Source organism: Natrix helvetica (assembly GCF_964273705.1).
Source record: "Natrix helvetica genome assembly, chromosome: 1".
In the NCBI taxonomy this organism is placed as follows: Eukaryota; Metazoa; Chordata; class Lepidosauria; order Squamata; family Natricidae; genus Natrix; species Natrix helvetica.
The window spans coordinates 38,467,907-38,495,436 of record NC_138548.1 but is presented as its reverse complement, the minus strand read 5'-3'; the positions used below and the strand labels follow the sequence as shown (position 1 = coordinate 38,495,436).

General features: G+C 38.8%; 1 protein-coding gene across 2 annotated transcripts; it reads left to right on the top strand.

Annotated features, from left to right (window-relative positions):
* TNFAIP2 (TNF alpha induced protein 2) lies at window positions 1–27,530 on the top strand. Of its 2 annotated transcripts, none has more exons than XM_081968326.1 (12): window positions 1–321; window positions 4,341–4,710; window positions 6,919–7,525; window positions 8,264–8,378; window positions 9,723–9,845; window positions 13,667–13,767; window positions 13,864–13,962; window positions 15,266–15,392; window positions 16,140–16,262; window positions 19,806–19,961; window positions 22,121–22,242; window positions 24,735–27,530. In XM_081968326.1, the coding sequence occupies exons 2-12, from the start codon at window positions 4,356–4,358 to the stop codon at window positions 24,883–24,885; spliced, it is 2,079 nt and encodes a 692-aa protein (XP_081824452.1). In that variant the 5' UTR covers window positions 1–321; window positions 4,341–4,355; the 3' UTR covers window positions 24,886–27,530. The 2 variants fall into 2 exon arrangements, with proteins under 2 accessions (XP_081824452.1, XP_081824451.1); XM_081968325.1 differs by lacking the exon at window positions 1–321 and adding an exon at window positions 372–930.

The window sequence follows — 27,530 nt, the reverse complement described above, 5'->3', positions numbered from 1 at the left end:
ATCCGTTCTTGTGTCTAGTTGTCTTGAAACGTTTGCAGGAAAACAACCCAGCTCAGAGAGCACCAAGGAGCCCCCTAGTATTTATCGGGTGCCTGCTGCAGAAAGAAAGACTGAGGGTTGAGTAGAGGCTGTGGTTTTTATCTGAAAGGTTTGGTTTTCTGCAGAGGAAAATAACTGATCTTTCGGTGGCCAAGTACATCTTCAAGAGGGAAAACCACTCAGGGTAGACACGTAATGGTCTTTCGCCACTTTAAAAAAAAAAGTGAACCTACACTCCGAATCAGTTGGAGGTGCAAGCCTGCTATTCCTGCTGGCGGAAAGGTGAGTAAGCAAGCGTGGGTAGAAAAGCGGCTATTCCTTTTGCGCCCGGTTTTTCATTTCCTTCTTCGGCGGGCAAACGGTTTGGCCACGGACGGCAGCAGTCCTTTCCAGCGCCTTGCCTGCCCTCTCCATGTTTGGGACGGTGAAGGGGGGACGGAGTGAGCGGGGAGGGTTCCAGCCTTACTGTTGAAGCGTTTGAGTGGGGGAACCAAAGAAAGGCGCCCGCCCGGAGTAGCGTCTTCGTCCCTCGCCCTCTCACTGCGGGCCCTCAAAAACGTGCGGAAGGGCGAAGGGTTTTGTTTTATCTTTGCTACTATTTTTTTCCATGCAATCTCCCTCGAGTGGCCGCCGCTCGACTGGTCCCTGGGGAGAAGAGAAGCCGGGGCTGATTTTTGGAAACTCCACACTTTCCGGAAAATTTTCTCTGAGCCTCATTTCGGGCGAGGCGGAATTTCCATTTACCCTCCGAGGGCTGCGTAGGCTGCGCCTCCCCGCCTCCTCCCTGTTATAATAGGCCTGAGCGGTGGCAACTTCTGCCAAAGTAGAGCGCGTGTAATCTCGGCCGGTGGAGAAAGACGGCTCGCGTGCCGGCGCTGACTTCCAGAGACCGTAAGTCGTCGCCGACGCGCTTCTTTTCGCCGCACTGGCTTATCCAATTCTATTAAAAGATCTAGCCCACGAATTGTGTTTGCGCCACCTATTCTAATCTTGGTTACTTTTCACCTTGGTTTTTTTTTTTTATTATTATTCTTATTATTTGCATCTTGTGCAACTTCAGCCCGTTGGTTAGTTTATGATTTCGGGGCAAGTTCAGAAAGTGAGTGTAATGTATGAACGCAGTGGAAGTGGCGGATCTCGCGAAAGTTGTCCCCCCACCCGATCTGGCCTTTTCCTTTCTGTGTCTGCTGCCCTTTTTTCTTCTTCTTGGAACTGTTCAAGAGAGGCCAAAGTAAACCAAAATAAACATGGGTTTCTGCAACAGCAAATTCTTTAACTACAGTAATAGACTTTCCCGGAAGATTCGCCTTAAGCCTAGTCCCTGTCTTCTGTCTGGGTCCAGTTTCTCTTTGGAAAAACTACAAGCCGCTGGCATTGACTTTCAGGGGCTTCTGGATTGACTTCAATTAAAAATAAGGCCTCCCGGGTTTAGGGGAGCTCCTAGTAATCTATTAAGTGGATTATAGCAACTGTAGCCAGGGAATTCCCATGGCCAGGAATTTACAGAATTGGAAACCACGTGGTAAAAAAAAGCCCTATAAAACTTAGGCTTTGTTCAAATCCAGCTATTGGTGCCTTGTAAATTATGACTTATGGGTCATCTTTTCGGATCTGATGATTTTGAGATGTGTTGCGATGGCAATTTCCAATATTATAATTTTATTATTACTATCCCACACATTAAGTGGAAAGACTTGCTTAATGTAACATATGAATTCTGTCGTTTATAGCTTATTCAATTTTAACAGTTAACAAACCATGGCTTAAAACATTTGAACAAAATTGCAGTATTTCAGTAAAGATTAAATAGTAAGTTCATTAAGGGGCAAGTCAGTATTGGTGGGTTTTTAAATATTTGACTCAAATCAACAGGTGTACAATATACTAACTCACAGGTACACAGTGCATTCAGATCTTATATTACATATTTTATTTATACATGACAAGAAAACCTAAATTTGTGGTGTGTTTAGGACTTTAACCAAACCAAGGCTGACTAGTTGAATTGTCTCATAATAAGCCAGGATCTGAAAACAAGATTTGGCTTGTAAAAGTAATCTGGTTTGATTAAAACACTAGAGGCAAACCATAGATGGAAGCAAGTTTTTCTTCTACTACCAGTAGTAGAAGTTAAGGAAGGATGGCAGCTGTTGGGGCGTAGAAAGAAATCTGCTTATCACAGAATTTCATCTGTCTCCAAATATCCTCTCACATCAGCGGCCCAAAGAAACCACAGAATGTCCAACTTCCATGGCAGTGATCCAATCAAGCAAGTGAGCCAAGCCATAGAACACAGATGGAGCAGAAGGTCAACTTTAGGACTGGAGGTTTTTTTAAGATTCTTTCAGGGGGCTTGAAATGCCAGGTTTATTTCTTTTTATTTTAAAAGTGTAAATTTTCTTCTGAAATAGGGTGAAATAAAACTTTCATTTGCATCTAGAATTACATCATATTCATAACCCAAAGTGCAGAGTGTCAGCTTTATGCAGTCTTCCTTAACTGATGATGATATTTCAAGCAATTCCATTTATATTGTTTAATGAAAAACATTCAAACCACAGGATAATACTGTAGTTTAGTTGAAATTGGTAAAATTTATGAAAGTACTTATTTATTTGATTGGAATGTGTTCAAGTAATGACTTTGTTCTAGTCTCAAATGCTTTTTCATTTTCTTGAATACCCTCCCTTTCTTTTTGCAAGCAATATGCTAAAACTGGATTTTAAAACCGCATTAATAAAACTGATTTGATGCATTTCCATTGCTTATATTTTGAACAGATTTTTATTTACACCTAATGTTTTTCACTTATGACCATTTTCTTAATGACAGTTCATATTAACAGTAGTCTCATAAAGGGTGTTTTATGACTTGTAAAAGCACCTCTGACCATCACAAAACATTGCACCAAACCCTCCCAGTCACAGGATCAGAGTGCTAGGCAACCTATTCACATTTATTTGCCAAGTTCCCTATGAACATGTGATTGCCATTTTCACCCCTTCCTTGGAAAGTTGGTGGAGAAGCCATCAAGAGAAAGTTGTTGAGCTGTTGCTGGCAGCTAAGAGTATGTCCTGTCACCTCTGGGGCTGGTTGATTGTGCTTGAGGCTGGAGAATTTCAGCTCTGTCCCTGCTTGCACGGAGCTGAAATCCTTCAGCAGAGAATAGCTTTGTCTAGTGGTTAAGGCACCAGGCTAGAAATTGCTGGCACTGGGAATTCTAGTCCATACATGAAAACCAGTTACGTCATAGCCATAGCCTCTGTCACTATCTCTCCATTCAATCCACTTCGGGGTGGTTATTGAGGGGAAAATGGGAGGAAGGCATGTTAGGTATGTTCACAACTTTGAGTTATTTATAATAAATGATGAAAACTAGGATGAAAAATAAATTTGTAGTCTTTTCAAACTAACTAAATTTAGAGACTTTTGAAAACATATATTCTTTTGGAACAACATTCCCCAATCTTTCCAGCTTTGTGGACCGGCATGGGGTCGATGGGATGGTTGTGCATGAGCTCACACGTCACTGAACAGGCTGTGGCCCCCGGGGGGGACTGGGGACCCCTGTTTTAGAATGTACAGATGGGATGTGAGGCAATTCATTAGGATGGATTGACGATCCAGTGTTTAATCGTGATGGCTTTTAATATAAACCATTATGTTATCCAGATATTTTAGACTTCAGTTTCAATCAGTTCCAGGTAGCATAATCAATGGCAAGGGATACTCCACACTATAATCCAAAGAAAGCTCCATTGTTTAGGCACTTATCTCTGAAGGACTGTTTTTTAAAAGTCCTGCATTTATAGACATTCTGGAGTGTAGTTTGGAAAAGGAAACATTTCACATCATGTGTACTTTCCCCATAATTTTTAGGTAGCATTTTAAACTTGGAAAATTATAGAGCCATTGTTTCTAAGATACAATTAGAGCTAGTTTATGGTTGTATTCCTCCCTTGTGAGACCTGCTGTCAATATTTGCCGTTTTCCTTCAGAAGAAAAATAAACAATACATTAAAAACAATAAGTGTTCATGTATTTTTCAGTCATTATTTTGCTTTAGGTTGCTATACATTTTCTCTGCCTTATGGGGAAATTTTGCCTTGTAGTCTTATCACTCAATTGTGCATGGATTGAAGCCTCAGAATATTTTTGCTTTCTCAATTAATGGGAATACATTGACATAGTATATTGGTAATGTTTTATCTCTGTTTTTCCTATAGTATTACTTGTTTGTTTGTTTTTTACTTACTGAATGAAAATTCTGGAGTCTGATAATTTCATCATATAATTTTCAGGGTCTTCCATAGAAGATGATGCTAAAATCAAGGCCCTTTTTCTATAGCAGTCCTCCAAAATCTGCTATAAAGGCTGAAAACAAGAAGATAGCCAAAGCTTCGATATCTTCTGAATCAGAACCTGATTCATTGTCAATTGAATCATCCTCTGAAGAAGCCCAGCCCCAAAACCACATGGGAACTGAGAACCACAAGCAGATTCCTCCCCTTGAATATTTTCCTCAATCACCTTTGGGACCTACTGGAACAGACCATGATAAGAAAAAGCAGAAAGCAGGAATAAGAAAAATAATTGGTCGTTTTTTATTTGACAAAGGTGGGAAAAGAAAAGAAAAGAAACCTGAGGAGGAAAACTGTCAGCCAATCACAGGTACAGAATGATCATATAGAAGCCTGTCATTATATATTAGGGGTCTCCAAACGTGGCATCTTTAAGACTTGTAGACTTCAACTCCCAGCATTCCTCAACAGCCAAGTTTGGAACCCCCTGCTATATGCTATAGTAGGTTGTAGATTTACAAGAAGAGTTGACAAGATAGGCATCAAGCCCTCAAAGTATTCTAAGTGTCATCCACAGAATCTTAAAAATGAAAATGTTTTTAATTAAATGTTGAAATAAAAAATTTCAAAGTTGAATTAGCTGAAATTTCACTAGAATTAACCCTCTTGGAAATTTCAATCTTGTTTTAGAAAATTATATCTGCTACCATGCAAGAAAATGACATCTAAAGTAATTAGTGGGGTTGTATAGAGTAAGAAAGCCATGTAGACTATCCTGTCCAATTTGATGCTTAATGTATGATATATGATTTTTTTTTCATCCCCAAGAAATGATATGATCTGCAAAAGAGAAGGGCTTTCTTTTAATGAAGTGTCCCTATGTCAAACTAGGCCTTGCTAATAAAAAAGAGGGTGGGGAGGTGGTCATTTGTGCCTCAAGTGAGAATTCTGGGTTGATTTGTTCAGTGATCGATTTGTTCATTTTCTTGACTGTCCTCAAGAGGAATTCTCAAGAGTCTTTTTCCAACATCAGCCTTCAAAAGAGCCAATACTTGAATATCTTTTCCAAGGCATCCATGGCTGCTCTACCAGGTGCTAGTCTGTAGCATATTTCATAGCTTCTTGTTCCTTTACTGTTGATGGTCAATTCCAAAAGGCAGAAGCTATTTATCACTTCAATATCCTAATATCCTCATCAGTCTCTAAGGCTGGTAGTTATACCTGCCGGCACTCTTTTGGTCTTCTTAATATTTTAGTCTGATTTTTTTCATTCTGTTCCTTGACTTATATTATTGGAGCTTGCAGATCCTTTGCATTTTCAACTATCAGATATCAGCACAATGCAGTATTGATGTTTCTTCCTCAAATTTTAAAACCATGCTCAGCTTCTTCCACTCCAGCTTCCCTTAATTTATCAGAGTATAGGTTGAAAGACGAAGTTTCTGTGCTTTACAACTCTTTGCATCTGCTGCACCACAGATTTATGATAAAATTGTGCAGATGTACACATTACTTATCATTGTTCAGATAAATGACACATGACAACTGCTACTCATTGACACTTGAAAGAAGAACATTATACTTCTGCCAGTGAGCTCCTGATTTATTTTGATTACTATTAATCATAAAGGAGCTCTGTAAAAACCCAAATGGATTTTGGGGTGTCAGAAACATAACTTTCTACCCAACTGAGGCGCAGTCAAACCACAATTTAATGGAAGCATATTGCAGTCAACTTTGCAGTGGTCAAAATGTTGAACCAGGTATCACTCCCAAGTAACAGACAATACTTTTGTATCCATGGAATATAAATTCTTTGTAGCCAGGCAAGAGCAATTAAATGCATGTAAATTACATATTGATTTAATTCTGCAAATGATTTTAATTGATTAAAATATTTTTGTTAGATTTCTAATGTGCCTTTCATTCAAGAGCTATTGGCACTATTGGTACAATAATGCCCTAATGCAAATGATATAAATCTATACAGTAGATCTATACAGACATCCAGAATAACAGATACTTCCTGAATGGTGCATTACATTTATTTTCAAAATGGACTGATCAATTCAACAAAATAAGATAACAGAAATGTTTAGACTAACAATGAGAAATAAAGAATGAGCAAGATATAAGACTCCTAGACCAGTCTTTTGTCTGCTTATTTCAGTTTTTATTTTGCATCCTTGAGGGGCATAAGGCCAAAATGATATTAAAAGCTTACTAAGGACAAAAAACCCATCCTACCTCTTCTTTTCCTTAGTTGAGATTCCGTCAAGGTGAGCTCATACTTAGTTTTCCATGGTTGAAATAGTATAAGTTGAGGATGATTCCTCAACTGCTCAGCTGGGAAGTGCAAGACTCATCCCAACACAGCATACTGAGAAAATATTTTTCCTCCTTTTTAAATTTGTCTAAATTTGTTATCCCCGTGAAAAAAACCACTACATACACTTTTAGACTATGAATTGTTCTGAGTAGACTTAACTTGAAATTGGGGGAATATAACTTGAATGAATTAGTAACCTATCAATCACGTGACATTGATTACCATGGTATGTCTACTTTGTTTTGCCAGTTGACCAAATCAAGAAGCTGATTCAGAGCCAACATTTTTACGAAGCTAGTGAACATCTCATCATGCAAAAAAAATCCAACAGCAATCTGGACAGCAGAAATGATGACGAAACATTGGACAATCAGACTGAAATTGAGGATTTATTAGAACTTTTATATCAAAAGATCTTCAACACCATAGAGTCCTCTATCAGCATAGCATCAACAGAGCCAGAATTGCTGAAAAATGCCGTGAGCGCAGTTGTTATGTGGGTGGAGGAGGAGGAGAGATCTGTTCATTCCCAGCTCAGAGCATGGAAAGAGGAATGGAGGAATACTATCCAGAAATCTGTAGAAGAACGAATGAATGCACCTCCTTTGGTTTATAACAATGACCTCTCTTCCACTGGTAACACTTTCTTGCATATGGGTAAGACTATGAAGAAAGACATGATCACAGTGGTGCAGCATATTAAACATCATTACCCTGAACATTTTCAGGTGTGCAACACTTATGCCAAGTTTTACCACAATTACTTTTCACATCAGATGGAGATATTTGCCGAGTTTGAATTGAACAAAGATGACATTTACCTTCTTCTCAACTGGGCACAAAATTTATATCCAAAGTAAGTAAAGTTTATACTGTATCTGGGTTTTTATGCAAGTCTTGCCAATTTAGACACAGATCAATTCCAGGGAATTGTTTGCTGAAATGCACATTGACAAGAATCTTTAAACAAATAGTTTAAGATGGTGTAAAGCAGCCCTACGTTGATCAGAGTAGGATTAAGAATGCGTCTTTCATTGTTACCTGTTAGGCTATTATATAGTTGAACCTGTTCAATAATGGAGACTGTTGTTATATCTATTTAGATTCTAATAGGGATTATCAAGAAATTTGGCTGTAACATAAAAGGCAGTCTTGAAAATATCTAAATGTAAACTGCCCTCCATTTGAGAAAATAGAACAATGACTTGGTATGCATGTTCAAAAGCAGTGTCTATTTTCAATGAACTTTGAACAATTGTCCTCAGTCCTCCCCACTAATTCAACTACAGTGCTTTTTAGACTCCTTGCCTGTTGCAAAGTCGGTTCATCTAGCCGCCTTTTAAAAAAATATTTTAAAGGCATTTCCCACCCCTGTTTCAGTAGCTTGGATTGTCATTAGAAAGGTTGCCGGTATCAATTATTATGTGAAATGTTGGTCATACAATATGGGTGGTTTTCACACTGGAATCCAAGCATTCTGTGGCAAATAGCCTACTTTCACATCTGCTTTATATTGAGAATTTTTGGGAAATTGAATCAAACAATGAGGAAAGAATATGTTATCAGCTGATGAGATACTTTTTGGCTATTTCAGTGATATTAAAAACAACAGTGTTTTAGTTAAGGAGTTGGATGAAGCTAGTATTGGAAACTTGTTGCCGTTGAGACTGATCAAACACCTTGAACAAACATATTTGACTCATGAAATGGTAAGAATTCTGCTTATCTTTTCCTCCATAGCTTTTCAAGTTAGTTATGTTCATGTAAGAATTGATGCAATGTGTCACATTTATTCTTCAGTTGTAGATTCAACTTGTCACTTTTCACAGTGGTTAAGTTCTCCTCACATCTCACCCATCTGAGGATCCCCCCCAAAATAATCAAAGTATAGCGGGTGCAACCTCAATATCAAAGCCCTGCTTTTTTTCTAACACATAAGGACTAAGATTGGGTTCTGTGTTCACACCTACCAGGTTGGTTTTTTTGGATTGCCCCACCCGCAGGCCCATGTACTGCAACCATTGTTTTGTTTCTTTAGCTTTGATTTAATGTGGTATGTGGAACAAAACCACTGTGGTTGTAAGCTGCTTCTAATTTAATATTACACTTGAAACTAAACTACTGTCAGTTTCCCAAGTGGGCCAGACAAAAAATGCAACGAGGTGAGCTAATCCTACTTTATTACAAGGAGATATTAATGGTATCGGGCAAGTATGAAAGTATAAATCTCCCACTGTCTCTTTTTACCACCTGATTCATTAGAGCAGATCCTTTCTAAGCTTATTTCTCTGCCCGTTGCTCAGTTGTGGATTGCTCCCCTTTTTATTTGATTGTTCCCTAAGCAGCATCTCTTCCCCTATCCCATCTTTCAGGGTAGCTCCCACATTCCATTGCAGCTATTACAGGTTATTCAATACTGCACTGCTAATACAATGGGGGGGAAAGAAGAACTCCATCTTCACTATGTAATTCCTGTTTTGATCCAATTATCAGGTTTTTTTCCTCATTGTTCTTGGGTAGTTTACAATTTGGAATGTAGATGCAAAGATGTTTCTGCTCCCATGCTCAGCACCTGGCGTCCAATATATAGTAGATGCCAGAGCCCAGAATTGGGTAATGTCTCCCTGGTGCTGATGTCTGTCCTTCTTCCACTCACATATTCCCAGAACAGCCTCATTAGGAAACCAAGGGCTATTGCAGGAAAACTAATATGTATTCCTAAATATTATAGGTGCTCCTATTATTAGAGAGGATAACCACTCTTGTATGAGGGACTTTCCAGAAGACACTTCATTGCGGATGGACCATTTTGGCTCCTTATTAGCTTTCAATCCCTACATAGCTCAGTTGGGTGGGCAAAGGCCTATTAAACTGAAGCCCAGCATTCAAAATCCTTGTTCATGAGCTACTTTTTCACTTAGTGGAGGAATTGTAGCATAGCATGCAGCGAAGTTGCTAGTCAGTCATTTTAAGAGCACCTTAGATTTAAATATATGTGCATTTCTAGAGTGATAGCTGCTAATTGTATATTTTGGTCTTCTTTTCTTACAAAGGATTTTATTAGAGGTTGTCTGGACAACTGTTTGAAAATGGAAGTCAGGAACTGGACGCAAGAGATAGCACCAGAGATATTGAATGATTATTATCATAGTGAATTATCAATACATGCTATAAAGGTAAATAACAAATATTTTGTGTTTATGTATGTATTATGCAATCAACTCCTGAAAAATTGTTCCAGCATTCATGTAGAAAGGAATTATAATCTATAATTATAAATCTACCCTGATAGTAGAAGCACCTCAAGGTGGCATTCCTGGACATTCAGAGTAATATTGGTTCCACTGGATCTTTTCTTTTTTTGCTTTTTTCCCATCGGGCCATTCCCAGTTCTAGCACACTATTATTGCTGAATCTGGCAGAGTAATTTTCAACTAATTTCAGTGGGAGAATTTAAAGGAAAATATATGCCAAGACAAACAATGGAAAGCAAAACTATTTTTGTTTTTACCCTGACTACAGCAAGTCAATAAAACTTTGAAATAATGCAGGGGTGTCCAAACTTGGCAACTTTAAGATTTGTGGACTTCAACTCCCAGAATTCCCCAGCCAGCTGGCAGGGGAATTCTGGGAGTTGAAGTCCACAAGTCTTAAAGTTGCCAAGTTTGGACACCCCTGAAATAATGGATGGCCTGATGTGGAACTTTCACTGGTATACTTGCAATACTCCTACATTCAACCATTTAATTCCAGATCTTTGGACTGCCTTATAAACTCTTAGTTTATTGAGAATTGTGCAAACATATTCCAGATGTTCTTATCCATGGGTTTGATTAAAACCATTTTTAAATCCATTTTTTCTATGATTTGAACCCTGTTCTTCTGACACACACACATTCTCATATTCTCACACAATTACTACTACTACTACTACTACTACTACTACTACTACTACTACTACTACCCAAAATAACACAACATAGACCTCCAGACCCTGGGAAGTCTCCTATCTATAACTTTTCCCATTTTATGTCAAAATGAAAATTAAAGATAGAAAATTAAAATAGATTTGGACTGTTTTACTAGAGAAAAGCAACCCAATTCCACTAATACAGTGAAGGTTTACTGATAAGAATTAATTATTTTTTTCTCTATAGAGAGAAAATATTTTAGTAAGAGTTCAAGCAAATTAACTGAAATGTATATTCCAGTTAAGGGACCAATCCTAACTAGACTCCCAATGAGGTTAGTTTTAAATGCAGATACAGAAGGGTAGAGAACCTGGGCTGAGATCAGAGGGTTGAGACAATCATCTGATGCCCAGGAGTGATGTCATGCCCACTGGATTCTTGTCGAGAATAGTCTTCTTTTTACCCACTCATGTCTAGCTTCCCCATACCATCCTTTCTGATTTAGGCTTTTTGATTGGCTCTTTACTTAGGCTGCTTTTTGCCTTTTTTCTTCCTAGAATGGTAATCTTGCAGCCCTACCTAAAGATTGCTCAGGTTTTGTGCTTACTCCAGGCAGTCGAGAAATGTATCAATAACACTGCAAGCTTCCTCCTCCTGAGCTGTGATCTTCACAACTGCTTCCTGCTTTACCTCCATCTAAGGATTCTGTAGAACCTCAACCAATTGAGATTTCCCCATTTTGCATAACCTGACAAACCACATCCTATTGCAACTTTTAACTTGGCAGGTTTAAAGAAACAAAGTTGCAGCTCCAAAAGATGCTTTAAATGTTAAAACAATATGCATTGATTAAAACATAGCAAACCAGTGCAACTTCCCAAAATTCAATTCCAGTTTCAAAGTTTCCCAACATCATAACTATTAAGGTTACTCTATTTTTCATTTGAAAGTGTGTTGACACACACCCTCAACATTTCTGATTATTGAAGTGAAGTCACAGAGTTCAGCTTATAACATAAGCAGGAAGTACTTAATTACAGAACTGGGAAAACTTGACATTCTGGAATAGAAATGTGGAAACTGTCACAAAAAATCTATTGTCACTTGAACATCCTTAGGAATTTCCTGCTTTCAGTAAGCCTGGAAAAGGAAGTTTGAAGTACTAATCAGATTGGGCTGTGGAGGAGTGGGTTAAAAATATGGACAAAAAGTAACATTTGAAGGTTAGAAACAGAAGTCATAGTCTTATTTGTTTTTGGAAAAAGTTTGCTATTTAATTTTCAAATGGTATGCATTTCTTTCTGTTCTTTTGAGATTATCCTGTTTTGCTTACTAATAAATCTTCTTGGTATCCTGTTGGAGGAGATGTTTATATTTATGACTAGCTGATGCCTGGGTATTTATAGATTTATAGAGCCTTTTGTTCCCCTGCTCCCATGCCCATCATACCTGCCCTCTTTCTTCCCCCTCCCATGTGCTCCTCTTTCCCACCCTGTCTACAATCCTGGCACTTTGTAGGCTTACTGTGTGAGGGACACCTAAGCCTTAAAGATCCACTGTGTGAGGGAGCACGCTCAATCAAAGGCCTATGTACTGGCCTAATCAGGCTCCCTTCACAGGCCTACTGTTGTACAGATGAAACTCGAAAAATTAGAATATCGTGCAAAAGTTCATTCATTTCAGTAATGCAACTTAAAAGGTGAAACTAATATATGAGATAAGACTCATTACATGCAAAGCAAGATAGTTCAAGCTGTGATTTGTCATAATTGTGATGATTTTGGAGTACAGCTCATGAAAACCCCAAATCCACAATCTCAGAAAATTAGAATATTACATGCAATCAATAAAACAAGGATTGTACATAGAAGAATATTGGACCTCTGAAAAGTATAAGCATGCATATGTACTCAGTACTTGGTTTGGGCCCCTTTTGCAGCAATTACTGCCTCAATGTGGCATGGCATGGAAGCTATCAGCCTGTGGCACTACTGAGGTGTTATGGAAGACCAGGATGCTTCAATAGCGGCCTTCAGCTCTTCTGCATTGTTCGGTCTCATGTCTCTCATCTTTCTCTTCGCAGTGCCCCATAGATTCTCTATGGGGTTCAAGTCAGGCGAGTTTGCTGGCCAATCAAGCACAGTGATCCCACAGTCATTGAACCAGGTTTTGGTGCTTTTGGCAGTGTGGGCAGCTGGAAAATGAAGTCAGCATCCCCATAAAGCTCGTCTGCGGAAGGAAGCATGAAGTGCTCCAAAATCTCCTGGTAGACGGCTGCGTTGACCGTGGTCTTAATGAAGCACAGTGGTCCAAAGTCCTGTTGCTCAGTGGTCCAAAGTCCTCTTTTCTGATGAGAGCAACTTTTGCATCTCATTTGGAAACCAAGGACCCAGAGTATGGAGGAAGAATGGAGAGGCCAATCAAGCACAGTAATTCCACGGTCATTGAACCAGTTTTTGGTGCTTTTGGCAAAAGTTGCTCTCATCAGAAAAGAGGATTTTGGACCACTGTGCTTCATTAAGATCAGGGTCAGCGCAACCATCTACCAGGAGATTTGGGAGCACTTCATGCTTCCTTCCGCAGACAAGCTTTATGGGGATGCTGACTTCATTTTCCAGCTGCCCACATTGCCAAAAGCACCAAAACCTGGTTCAATGACTATGGGGTTACTGTGCTTGATTGGCCAGCAAACTCGTGTGACCTGAACTTTTGCACAATATTCCAATTTTTTGCGTTTCACCTGTACTAGCCTAATCAGGCTCTCTTCCCCCTCCCATGACATCACAAACAATTGCCACTCTAGGAAGCTGCATTCACCCTCCTTAAAGGTCCAGGCTTTCCAGAGTTATGTTGAAACATACACACACACATATCAGGGGTGTCTTACTCCGATAGTGTTTGTCTCCAGAGGTTAAGTCATGTGTACCAAGTTTGGTTGAAATTGCTTGAGGCGTTCCAGAGTAATTATACTAAATAATAATAATATATAAATAGATAATAGAAGATTATGCTTGTAGAATGGGAGAGTTGTGTATTGAAAAGTTAAAAGTACTAATTCTTTGATTTTGGGGGGATGGATGTTTTAGGCTATCCGTGAAACACAAGAGTGCGTTAAGGACAACACTCCAGAGCTGGGCCACCAAATGTCAGCTTTACTTTTGACAGAACTCTTGACTTTTCTGCAATGGTAAGATAGCAAATTGTTGGCAATGTGATATCATGGCATGCTTGGCTACCAGTGTAAAGTTACTAATGATTGTTTTCATTTTTATGATTTCTCTAGCTACAAGAAAGAACTGGAGACTTTCATTAAAAAAAATAAAAAGAATCAATATTTTGAAGCGATAATAATTGCAAACATGCACAATTTCGAGAATTTCCGGTAAGAACAGAATTTAGTACTGCAAATTTCTTACATAATAGAGTTCTGCAAAATGTTTGAACCTTCTCAGTTTTTTTCCCATAATCTCTTTCACTGCAATATTACCCCAAACATTCTTCTTCCTTTTTCTCATAAGCATATAACTACACATTTCCATAGCAGTTCACAATGTAACTTCTTACCTCCATTTTCCATCCATTTTCTTAGGAGATTTGTCTTATACTCTTTCTTGTGTTAGTGTTACAACCCCTGGTATTGTAACCCCTGGTTACAACCCCTGGTATATAAATTTATATTTATATAATTTATATACATACACCAACTGTGTAATGGGTGTGTAATAAATTTATATGTTTGTATGTATGTATATATCTGTAATGGGCAGCAGAGTTGGTCAATTCAATCTTTCATATGACATTTTTTAGTAAGACAGGAGAAGGTATAATAGCAATAGCACTTACACTTATATACCGCTTCACAGTGCTTTTACAGCCTCTTTAAGCAGTTTACAGAGTCAGCGTATTGCCCCCAACAATCTGGGTCCCCATTTTACCCGCTTTGGAAGGATGGAAGGCTGAGTCAACCTTAAGCCTGGTGAGATTCAATCTGCCAAACTGCTGGCAGCCGGCAGTCAGCAGAAGTAGCCTGCAGTACTGCACTCTAACCACTGCGCCACCCAATATCTCATGGCTGTTGATGAATTGTGGTCTTGATTTTGCAGCTCAGATCTTATAGCCAAAAGTCAGGATTCGAAAAGCTTCAAATACCCACTCGTTATGAATGTCTTCATTTAATGCTAAACGGAAGGTATCCTTCAAGTTGAACTTCAATTGTAATGACTTCATGGCCTCATCTGTGTTTTACAGCAATAGTTTCCATTGTTCTATTCTGGATTTTATTTTAATTTGCCAGTCAACTTGCCTTGCAGTCCTGATACTCGCTGGAGGTCTGCTCTCAAAGTGCTAACTTGACCTAGTTCTGCTTCGCTTCCAAGCACAGACATTAGCTAGGTGCTGCTTCCTTTTGAGACTGAATGCTAAATGGATGTAATTTATGCAGACTTATCCAGAGCTGCCTGGAGTTGGGCGGCATCGAAATTGAATAGATAATACATTAGTATTATCAACCATTATGATTATTATTGCTCCTGTCATTATTCTGATTTGTTATGTATACTTTTTTGGTTAAGGATTGCATAGCATTATATTCACTGGATTTTGTAAGCTGCTGTAAGCAAAAAGAAGTGATGTTTTAAAATAGCTAAAAAAACAGGCCTTTAATTCGTTATTAATTGGATTTTCAGGGCCCATACAGAGAAAAGCACAGATTCAACTGAGAGCGATGTTAAAACGAACATCTTTTCCATGCTTGATGACCTTCAAACGACTGGGGTTAATGGGCTTCTTGAACCCTTGTTTCAGGATATACAGGTATTCTTACAGATATATACAGATATATACTACAAAGCTACTTACCCAGCTCATTCAAGATTCTTTGCTGCCTGAGGCAAAGCATAAGATGAAACTTAAACCTTCTCCATTCAGTGAAGGTGAAGAGATGACTTTCTCTGGAGTTCTAAGGATGGAAAAGCGCCGCCCCGAGTCCCTTTGGGGAGAGGGGGCGGTCTATAAATCTAATAAAACTTAAACTTAAACCTTCATCCTACTATTCTGCGAAAAGCAGACTACGTTTTATGATAGTTTTCTCTTCCACTGGAAGGCAACGGGTGGGGGACGGGCATGGATTAAAAAGAATAGCCACAGGTTTGTCAGCCTCCAAGAAAACTACCCATTCCCAATGGAATAGTTATCCTTGCTTTTTACTCTTCAGTGGAAAAATAGTGTCTCCCAGAAAAACATTTTTAGAAAGTGAACAAAATAAAACGTGTCCATAACCATCTTAACAATGTCTGGGAAAAGTTGCCTAAAGTGCTTATAATAAATTATAATGAACATTAAGGGAGCAAAGGAGCTCACCGTGTGATAGTCTGAGCTAGGAAGAAGAAAGGATAGTGAAAGTGTCTTTGTTTATTTATTTTTTTCAAGTCACGTTTAAACTAGCAGGATTAGTTGCTGCTTGAAAAATACCTAATCAAGTTTTTCCTCAAAGAAAGAGGATTTATGGGAATTTCTTTTTTGGGGGAAAAAACGGAACAATTTTTAAAATTTGTTCTTCAGGCGCTTTTGAAAAAGTTTAATGACAAGAAATGGGATTCCTGTGGTGGCGTTATGGATGAAATAGTTACAGCCTTGGATACCCGTATCTGTGTGTTCAAGATGCTTAAAAACCCTCATCGCCAGGTGAGCTGATGCAAGGAACTGCAAGTGCCAACATTTTTATGCTTTTCAAAATTTAATACTAAGAATGAAGTGAGCCAATTCATGCAACCTAAACCTTGAGGTGGACAAATAAGAGTTCAATGTGTTTTTTAAAAAAACTTGTCATGGTGTATACATGTATTGCCATCATTACCTGTTTCCCTTTTTAAACATGTTTTACATGGTTTTGAAACCTTTCAAAAGCCTGTCCCCAAAGATGCTTTTTCAGGAAGCAACTCGATTTTCTTGTTTTTTCTTTTGAAGATGTTTCACTTCTCATCCAAAATGTTTCTTCAACTCTGACAAGATAGTGGGGAATGGAAGGATTTATATTCCTTGCAGACAGCTGGTCATTTGCATCCTTTTAGAGGGTCCTTGAAACACTTGGAGGTTTATCTATGTCCTCAGGGTTACTTGAATAGTGCTCCTGGTTCCTGTAGTCTGCAATTTTTCCTCTGGAAATCCTTTCCACTCCCACACCAAAGGGTGTTCATCCCAAATTGTATAACTAAAAGTCTGCAGAGATTCTCAGTTATCCAGGTCATGGTTGTCCCAAAGGTGCTTTTTCAGAAGGCAACTGGACTTCCTTGTTTTTTTCTTTTGAAGACATTTCGCTTCTCATGCAAGAAGCTTCTTCAGCTTCTTACAAAGGCCTTCACAACCAATGTATCAAAAAGTGGAAATGGAATCAATACACATGATGTATGCATAGTTAATTACTTTCTGAAATAACTGTTTTCTGCCTCCATTTGTTAGAATGGTGCAAATGTTATAAACTAAGATCAAAAGCAGCTGAGTCATTAAAACACATTTTTTAAAAAAGGTTAAGGTTTCCCCTTTCCAGTTGTATCCAACTCTAGGGGCAGTTCTCCTCTCTGAGAGAACCAGCGTTGCCCAAAGATGCTTCCATGGTCATGTGGCTGGCACGACTATATCCCGAGGTGCACAGAATGCTATTAAACTAGATTGACAGCAGCTGGGGCAAGAACAGGAGCCTGTCACATGGTGCTGGGGTCTCAAACTAAGAAACGTATGTTCGACAAGCCTAGATTATTAACAACTAGGCCGCCACGCCCTCTTGAAAACTAATTACAGGAGGGGAAAAACTTAAAGGCTTTTTAGCACAGCTTACATTAAAGTTGAGAGCCACCATTTTCCTTTCATCACCACCAAGGTGACTTCAACCCAAAGAGGTAAACTCATCTTTAAAATATCTTTTTTCTGGTCTAGATTTCAATATATTATTTCTGATGGAATCAGATGAAGACAGCAGGAAAAGAACTCTCGGTTTTCTGAATACTCTTTCCTAGATCCAGTCCCCTGTGCATTTTTGCTGAAATCTTAATTTGAAAACATGAGAGAAGAGTTGCTTCTTGAAGGGGAGAAGTTGTCTTCTGGAAGTAGAGAACCATCCAGAATTTTTCAGGCATCAAAAATCCCTTCCCCCCTCTCCATTTCACAATTATAGTTAGTGCATCTTTGGAATCCCTAAGAGTGACCAAATGGTAGGACAATGGTTCTTTTTCCTGTTTTAAATTATATTCCATCTTTTTTTTAAGAGAACATGGCAGCATTCCAGTTTTCCTTGCTCGCGCTGTCCTGGAACGGCTCAAGGCTGCCAATGTCACTTGGGGTCCCATTCTATAACTCCAACAAAGGAGCCTCTTTTTCTTTCTTCTAGAAGATTTTAGCTTGTTTTTGTCAGGATTGACACCATGCTCAATTTTAAACCTTGTCTTTCCATCCATTTAATTCCTCCTTTATGAATTGACTTACTCAGCAGGAGGCTCATGGAAATGACAAGATTCGTGTCTTTATTGTGGTGAAAATGATGCCATGTGCTAAAGAAAAACTTCCCTGCTCCAATCCACAACAGTCAAGGCCTCCTTATAGAATCTTTTTTTGAGGTTTAAGTGCCTCAAGAATTTATGGCCTTGGAAGGCTCCTGACGAGGCAGTGGCTGATGAGAAGATTTAGCTTCTACCGTTTGTTTCTAAAATCCAATATAAATTCCCAAGCAAAGATCTGTTTTGTTTCACCTCCTAATTCTAGACAGTAAATCTGCAGCGATCAGAATATGTGCATACATAAATCCTGCCTATAAATTTATGCAGGTGTAAAGTACACTGAATAAAATCTCATTTCCATTTTATGCATGCATAAAATATGTAGAATAGATGTGACTGAATTACATACAAAATACATGATTAAATCCCAATCAGATTTAGTAGACATTCCAGTTTAATACACACCCCTTTCCTTTATTAGCTCCTCAAATTGATGGTTAATGGAATTTTGATCTGGTTGGTGAGCAGCATAAGCAGTTTTACTGTTTATTTCTCATCATTCACGATCATAATTATAATCTTCTCAATATTTTCAAATCAAATGATCAAAAAATAACACATAAATCCAAATACATGAGATTTTCATTACTGTATGAGATAATGGCAGTGTATATACTAGGTAAGAAACTACAAACAGGAGATTTGAAACTTTGTATGAATTATTGGTACTCTACAGTGATTGTAACTTGGTGGTGGACTTCACCTATTTCAAGCAGCTGGCCTGGCTCAACTTTGATCTAACCATATCGCTCCTGACGGGTTTTTAACTGGGTATTTTAATTATATTTAATTTCTAGGGGTTTTATATACTGTATTTTAATTGTTTTTATCAATCGTCCTCCTCCTTGTGTATGTTACAGTGTATGTCTTTACTATATGTTTGTTTTGTTTACATATTTATTTCGTATGTTTTGTTGTACGCCGCCCCGAGTCCTTCGGGAGAGGGTGCGGCTAAGAAATAAATATATTATTATTATTATATTATGCAGTCCAAAGTTTCCAGTCTTCACCCTCTCCAGGTAATGCTAGAAAACCATCTGAAACTGTGTAGCTCTTGCTAGGTAGTGTAGACTAGGAGTGGGATATATAGGCCCTTCCAGATATTACTGAACTATGACTCCCAGGCCACGCACTATTCTCTCTGGGTGGAATTGCTGGGAATTGTTTACTGAAGAATAGCCCACCTATGGCTCCTTGCTGAAGTATCCATCATTGAATTTGATTTATTCCTCCATTGACTTTGCTTGTTGGACACCAGTTGGGGAGATCACAGATGGAGATAACATGACCCCAGGTTCTGCAATCAATGTAAATTGTAAATGCATGCTGGTAGCCAAGTGGTTCAAATTTTGATCCCGTGACCATGGGGATGCTGCAACAGTCATACTGTGCAAGTATCAGTTGTTAAGTCATTTTTTCCAGTGCCATTGTAACTTTGAATGGTCACTAAATGAATGGGGGTAAATTGAGGATTTCCTGTAATATGTGGCCCCAAGAGATTTTGTTTTAAGGAAATACATTAAAAATGTTTTCTTAGCACAGGCCATAGAAACTATTTTGGTCTTAAGAGAAACCAGTTATGCACCTGTTGATGGCATTTTTATAACTCTGACAGTAGAATTTGTTTTCACCCCTGTAACTGATCTAAAAAAGTTAACCTCTGCTTCTTCTGTTATAGGTTATCATGGAAAGAATTCACCTCTATCTAGTCCAAAAATACATTCAAAAGATTCTATGGAGAAAAATCAAACTCAAATCTCCTGAAAAGCAAAATCAATGGTCTGAACTTATCCAATGCGATGCCTCTATTTTGTACAAATTTTGCAGAGAGAATGTAAGTCTGCATCTCCAGTCCTGTAATACCAGTCTGGATGCCTCGTTGACCTTGGAGCATCCAGTAATGTTCACTTTAGAGAGAAAAGGCTTTGTTGTTTAACAAATAGATGATTTGGAGAGACAGATAACAGGCTTAAACTCAGGTAGCCAACTGGTACTTACGCTGTGAAATAATATTTTGGCAGTAAAGGGGGATAGGCAGACGTCAATCTTCAGTAAGCCTACTCTCCTCTCTTTCCAACCTAATTCCCACAAAATTCTGAAAAGTTCCTGCTAGATTAAGAACTGTACACCAGTGCCGCACCCATAATGCAATGCGTGACACCCCCCCCCCCCGTGTGCATGCGCGCACTACAGATGCGACCCCCCATTTTTACATGCTTTTTTCACCCTCCCCAGGCTCCAGAGGCTTTATAGGAGCCTGGGGAGGGCAAAAAGAGCCTCCCTTGCCCCCCGGAGGCCCTTCGGAGGCTTCAGGGACCGTCCGGAGGCTTCCCTGAAGCCTTCGGAATGCTTAAAACGACCCTCCAAGCAAACCAGAAGTGACTTCCGGTTTGCTCGGAGGATCATTTTGAGCTCTCCGAAGGCTTCAGGGACCGTCCGGAGGCTTCCCTGACGCCTTCGGAGCACCGGTGGTGTTGTTATCTCTTTTATTCATTAAACATGAAACTCAGTCAACTGAACATTTTAAAACAGCAGCCCACTGGTGATCCACAGAAAAACTATTTGCATTTCTTATATTGTACTAAATACTATTTAGCTTTTTTAAAAATTCATATTAGTGCTCCGTGGGATTCATTAAAAAATCATAAAAATTATGAATTTAGTGGTCCCTGAAGTCTGAAAGGTTGGTGAGCCCTGTTTTAAAATGTATCACAAATATTGACTGGTGTCATGGTTGACACGGGTTGCTGCCAGCATCCTAGGTATCTGCCATGTATCTTCTTAAAATGTACAATGTTCCGAGTAGCAGAGTTTTTTGCAGTTCCGCTGGTGTTATTGCAGGAAGCTGCAATTTGTTGATGTATTTTGTAAAATTTTTGGACATGGTACCAAGTGCCCCAATGACAGTGGGTATCACTGTTACATGTTTCATCAATAATCGCATAGTTCCGATGGCCAGGTCGCGATATTTCTTCAATAATAATAATCACAACAACAACAATAGTATCATACTATCATAGTCAAGTTACATCATTGGAGAGGGTGCTGCTGAAATTTTCAGTGCCACCTACTCCAATTTCAGGAATTTGGTTGCTTATTGAAGCAAAACATGCGCTTCCCCTATTCAGTGTCCCATATATATGTTCTTGCTTTTACAGATAATTCTTGACTTGTCACCATTCATTTAGTGACTTTTAAAGCTACAGCAGCACTGAAAAAAAGTGACTTATGACTGATTTTCACACTTATGACCATTGTGGCATCCCCATGGTCACATGATCAACATTTGGGTGCTTGGCAACTGGCATGTACTTATGACAGATGCAGTGTCCTGGGGTCAAGTGATCACCATTTGTAACCTTCACAGCTGGCTTCTGACAAGCAAAGTGAATGGGGCAAGAAGATTCACTTAACAACCAAATGATTCAAAACTGCAGTGATTTGCTTAATAACTATGACAAAATGTCATAAAATTGGATGTGACTCATTTAACTGCTGTCTTGCTTAGTACCGGAATTTGGGGACTCAATTGTGATCATAAGTCAAGGACTACCTGTATTTCTAGAAGAAAAAGTGTACTACTGTTTTTCTTAATACATATTTTATTGAAAGTATTAAAAAGAATACAACAATTAACACAAACTAATAAAGATTTTTTTAAAAAAAACAGACAGAAAAGAACAAAGACAAAGGTAGGGAAAGAAAAGATAAAAAGAAATAGAAAGAAGACGCTTCCAACTTTCCTTGCAGCAAATAAAAAAGCATGATTACAAAATTATCTCTTACTATATAAAAAGTGTATTTTATTTTTCAGTGAGGCTGCTAAGGTGGTCTTCAGAGGTTGGGGGTAAAAAGAAAAAGTTGGGGGCATGCAGGCTTTAGGTTGCCCATTTCCTATTTTGAGCATTATTTCGAAGTATATGGGTGGGAGAATTTATAATTGGTAGGAATTTGCAGAGTGAAATATTTAAACTGTCTATTCTATTTTGTTAGGGGTCTAATGCCAAATGGCTGAAGTCTGCTATCCCAAGTTTGGCTGAAATCATCAGACTTCAAGATCAAGATGCTATTAAACTTGAAGTCAGTGCACTTGCCAGTAATTATCCTGATATCAAGTAAGGGGGAAAAATCTTTTATGAATTTTCTTTTATGGACTAACCCAGTAACAATTGATTCCTCTGATTTTGTGCCACTAACACCACCATCTACACTAGCATATGGGCAATGTGTGCATTTCCCACCATTTCATTTGAAACCACAGAATCCCAATTTTGCATCTCTCAGAGCTATGGAGATTCGCAACCACCCAAATCATAGTGCTTTTTTCCAAAAGGCAACTGGACTTTCTTGGGGTTTTGTATAAAAAAACATTTTGCTTCTCCTCCAGAACTGAAGAAGCTTCTCAGATGAAAAGTGAAACGTTTTCAAAGGGGGGAAAAAGTTCAGTTGCCTTTTAGGGAGGGGGGAGCCCCTTTGAGATCCCTTAGAATTCCCTCTAAACGCAGTTTGCAAAAGCCAGGCAACATAGTTTCTTGAAATCTCAAAAGGTTTTGAGAACTAGATTCATACTGCATCTAAATCGCTTTAAATGAAAAATGAAGGTTTCCACTGCACTGATGGGAGCCACGCTTATTGTATCTTTGGTGGCTCCTAGGCAGGAAAAAAGCAGAAGGAAAAGGTTAAATTCTCCTTCAATTATCCTATGAAATATACATCAAAATTTGCTGCAGTTGGATGGTATACAGGTAGCTATTGACGTACGATCGGTTGCTTAGCAACTGTTAGACGTTACAACCTACCTAAAAAAGAGGACTTACAATCTGGATTTGAGGTTCCAATTGTTATCCCCCCGCCTACAGTCATGTTCACATTTATGGCCATTTGCGCCTCTAACGATTGGATGATCATATTTTACAGCAGTTTTGCTGAAAACCAGCACGTCTGGCTTTTGACAAAACCTTACTACAGTGAATCAGTGGGTTTGCTTCAGAACCACAGCTTTCGCCCTTATGATTGTCACATTCACTTAACCCCCACCACAAGTAACAAATGTAAAATCAGATCTGTCACTGATCTGTTTACAACTGTTAGGACTTGTAACAACTATAATGGTGACTCGTACTCTCAATGAAGGCATCAATGCTTCTCAATTAAGAAACTGATTTCTATTCGTTCCCATGTATAATGAATAACAATAGAATGAAAAATGCAGCTTCTACCTTGAAAAAACAAGTGACACTCCACGGGAAATACCATGTTTCCTCGAAAATAAGACAGGGTCTTATTGTCTTCCCCCCACCACCACCAAAAAAAAAGTGCTTGGCCATATTTTCAGGGAGATTTTATTATTTTTGAGGTGCAGGAGGCAGCTAGTGTGGTCACCTCATGGTTGCTGCTTTGTTGCAATATTTTCAGGGGGGCTTATTTTCGGGAGAGGGCTTATTTCAGTGCATGCGCTCAAAAGCCTGATTGGGCTTATTATTCAGGGAGGTCTTATTTTCAGGGAAACGGGGTATTTGTTGCGGAGTTTCTTCCTTTTTCATTCTTTCCAGTGCTATCTTTGTGGCCGAAAGGGGCACGTTGAAACATGTTTCTGTTTGATCTGAGTATCTGTTGTTGTCTTTTATAAATGGGGTTCTTTTTTCTTCCATTCAGTTATGAGCCTCGATGGTGCAGTGGTTAGAGTGCAGTACTGCAGGCTGCTTCTGCTGCCTGCCAGCTGCCTGCAATTTGGCAGTTCAAATCTCACCAGGCTAAAGGTTTACTCAGCCTTCCTGTTAGCGTTCTAAATACCATCTATGAAATCATCAGAGACCAAGGCAAAATCATCCTTAAAGTTCCCTTTTAATCATACAGGCAAGTTAGCACGTCTATGGAATTCCAACACTAATGTTCTTCCTGGAATTCCACCCAGTTGAAAGTTCATGATCTATCCCCACACCCCATAATCCATCACATGTTCCAATCATCATCTTCCACGCTGGCATCTACACCCCTCTGGTTCCGGTCAGGTGTCGAGGTGCGGAGACAAAAGATGACCTTGGCTTCTATAAAAGAATGACAACAATACATTCCACAATCCTACTCCTTTCTATTCCCCCCTCCCAACTACTACACTAATAAAACAGCATAGGAAATTAATAAAAAGTGTGGCAGGCCAAAGATCCTAAAAAGAACATAACTACAGGCCTCACACTTCCATCCTTCCGAAGTGGGTAAAATGAGGACCCAAATTATTGGGAGCAATAGGCTGACTCTGTAGGCCGCTTAGAGAGGGCTGTAAAGCACTGTAAAGCAGTTGCTATTGCTATGTCTACTTCTCAGAGTTTTCTTGACGGGGTTTTTCAGAAGTAATTTGCCATTACCTCCTTCCTACAGCAACCAGAAAAAAACTGACCCAACCTAGACAGTTTTGTGCCTAAGGTGGGACTAGAATTCACAGTCTCCCAGTTTCTAATCTGCTACCTTAACCACTACACCACACCAGTCTGGCTCCTTAAAACTGTACACGAAGCTGAAATGACTGCTTCTCGTCTCATCTTGCCATTTTTCTCGCCACGTTGCTCTGTCATTCTTCATGCTTCTTTTTTTTGTCTTTCCAATACAGACGGAAACATATCTATGCCATCTTGTACATTAAGAAATTATCCAGTAGCAACATTAGCAACATTGCGAGTGTGCTAGACATTCATGGAGGTGTCACGCTGCCAACATCATTTCTGTTTTCAGGCATTACGGTGCCATTTCCAATGCATTGATTTGAACTACGCCTACTGTACCTTTTGTAACTTCAAGGCAAGATAGAAGCAGAAAGAAAAGCTGGATTATTCTATCCTATGCAATATATATCAAAATTTGCTGCCGTTGGATGGTATACAGATAGCCCTTGACTTATGACCGATTTTTCCTACAGCTGGCAGAAACAGACTGACCCAAGATCATCTAAGATAGCTTTGCGCCTATGTTGGGACTAGAAATCACTGTCTCCCGGTTTCTAACCTGATGACTTAACCGCTACACCAGTCTGGCTCCTTATAACTGCATACAAAGCTAAAATTTCTCATCTCACCTCACCATTTTTCTTGCTACTTTACTCTGTCATTTCTCATCCAGTTTTTTTCCTCTTTCCGATACAGAAAGAAACATCTCTGTGCCATCTTGAACATTAAGTTCTTATCCAATGCCAAGGTTAAAAGCATTGTGAGTGTACTAAAGATTCATGGATCTGGCATAATTATCACTGTTTTCAGGTGTCAGTGTACCATTTAAATAACTGGGATAATTTCCATTTATGGAAAAAAGTTGTATTTAATAAAGTCCTATTACTGGCATAATTATATAACTCAACATTCAGCCCTGGAAAAAATAGTGAAGTTTAGATCAGTGTTTCCCAACCTTGGCAACTTAAAAGATGTCCGGACTTCAACTCCCAGAATTCCCCAGCCAGCATTTGTTTTTTGACCATAATTGGGTCCAGACCTTCTGTTGCTAAACAAGGCAGTTGTTAAGTGAGTCACATTGGTGTTTATGACTTTTTTGCCACGATTATCAAGCAAGTCACTCCAGTTGTTAATTTGGGTTTCCCCCATTGACTTTGCTTGTGGGAAATTGTCTAGAAAGGTTGAAACTAATGATCAAGTGACCCTGGGATGCTGCAACCATTATAAATACATGCTGGTTGCCAAGTGCCTGACTTGATCATGTGACCATAGGGATGCAGCGATAGTCATTTTCAGTGCCATTGTAGCTTCAAATAGTCACTAAACAAATGGTTGTAAGTTGAGGAATGACTGTGTATAAATCATCTTGCAGGAAGCATCTGGTACCTTCATGCTGGTCATTTTCCCCTATAAAAAAACCAGAGGCTATACCTTCTGCAAGCTACCTCGTATAAGTGAGGTATAGGACATTCAGAGGTTGTTTCATTTTTCTGCTATTTGTTAAAGCATTTGGATGAAAGAACACATGTTTTCCATGTGATTTCTCTGGGACAGGTGGAGTTCAGAGAACAAAGACCTTTGTGAAATTACAGAGGTTACAGAATGAGAAGAGCACTTTAGACACAGCCTTAGTTAAGAAACAAAATCCATCTAAAGCTCTCACATTAAACAAATGACCATATGAAAATCAAATGTAAATCGAGCTTTGCCTATTAGCCTATCATTATCAAAAGCCAGTTTTAACTCAGCTTTTTATTTACAGCTCCTGAGATAAGAGCTGGTGTGGTGCAGCATCACTTTTCTTTTCAAATATGCGTTAAAATGTAATTATTATCAGATCGCTCGTGGTCATCCCATCTCCAGGATGTAAGCACATACAACTGAAGTCAAAAGAGCAGGTTTAAAAGCAAGGGGATAGATGCTGGTGCTCCTTAATAAAGAATATCTATAAGGGGAGGAGCCAACGTCGCAACGATATAGACGTGCAGTCTCGATGCTCCAAGACCGCAGTCGATACTTTTGCCACTGGGTGGTCCCATTGGACATAAACCATCCCTCAGAGATGGTGAACAGGAAGAATACATCTTGCTGATCACAGGGACGTCGCAAAGTCCCTGATCGATCCAAGAGAAGTTCTTCAAGCAGGCGACAAAAAGTCCAGCCATCAGGCTGATGAAGTCGGGGCGGTCCAAAACAGAAGGATATAGAAAGAGAAAGTGTTTCCAGCTGGTGAGGAATTTTTACCATTTTAAAAGAGACTGCCTATAAAAAACTTAAGCTTAATTTAAATTTGAGAACAGAAGAAATAAGCGGCGGAATTAAGCTTTGAATGGTTTTAGACAGTGGGTTATCTTACTTTTTAAATGCTATTTTCATGGATGGAATTTATGCAAGCCTTATATATAATATATATAAAGGCTAATAAAAAAGAACTAAGTTAAATTTAGTTAAGTTTTGTTTATTAGGGGATAAATGTTATGATAAAGGACACAGTCAAATAAAGGAGGGATAATGATAACAATGTATATATATGCATGGGTACAACATAAGAAAAGTAAATGTAAATTGTAAACAGTGATTTGGAAAGGAGGATTTTTGTTACTAAATATTATGGATGTTTAGCCAGAATAGGCTATAAGGATTCAGTGTTATTGGAGGATATTAGAAATAGCAAATGAAATGCCACTATGTGGTTATGTTTTAAATCTTGATATATTTTATGGTGAAGGACGTTTAAACAATTATAGTCAAATGAAAATGGAGGTATGATGATGGTAATATGTATAAATATATCTGAGTTAACATACTTGAGTTAATATGAATTATGGTTGACGACTGTGGAAGAGATGCACGAAAGTCTTTTGTAACCAACTGATACACTTTCTACAGTATGTAAAGAAGGAGGATTCTTTGTGTTGTGTCTGTTTTGAAAATTAAAAATTATATATATAGTGTGTGTGTGT

Excerpts from the sequence above, each read along its gene's own strand:
- TNFAIP2 (XM_081968326.1), top strand. The coding sequence starts at position 4,356 with ATGATGCTAAAATCAAGGCCCTTTTTCTATAGCAGTCCTCCAAAATCT. Across the intron at positions 9,846-13,666 it reads TATCAATACATGCTATAAAG|GCTATCCGTGAAACACAAGA; the intron begins GTAAATAACAAA and ends TGGATGTTTTAG. Across the intron at positions 13,963-15,265 it reads CACAATTTCGAGAATTTCCG|GGCCCATACAGAGAAAAGCA; the intron begins GTAAGAACAGAA and ends TTGGATTTTCAG.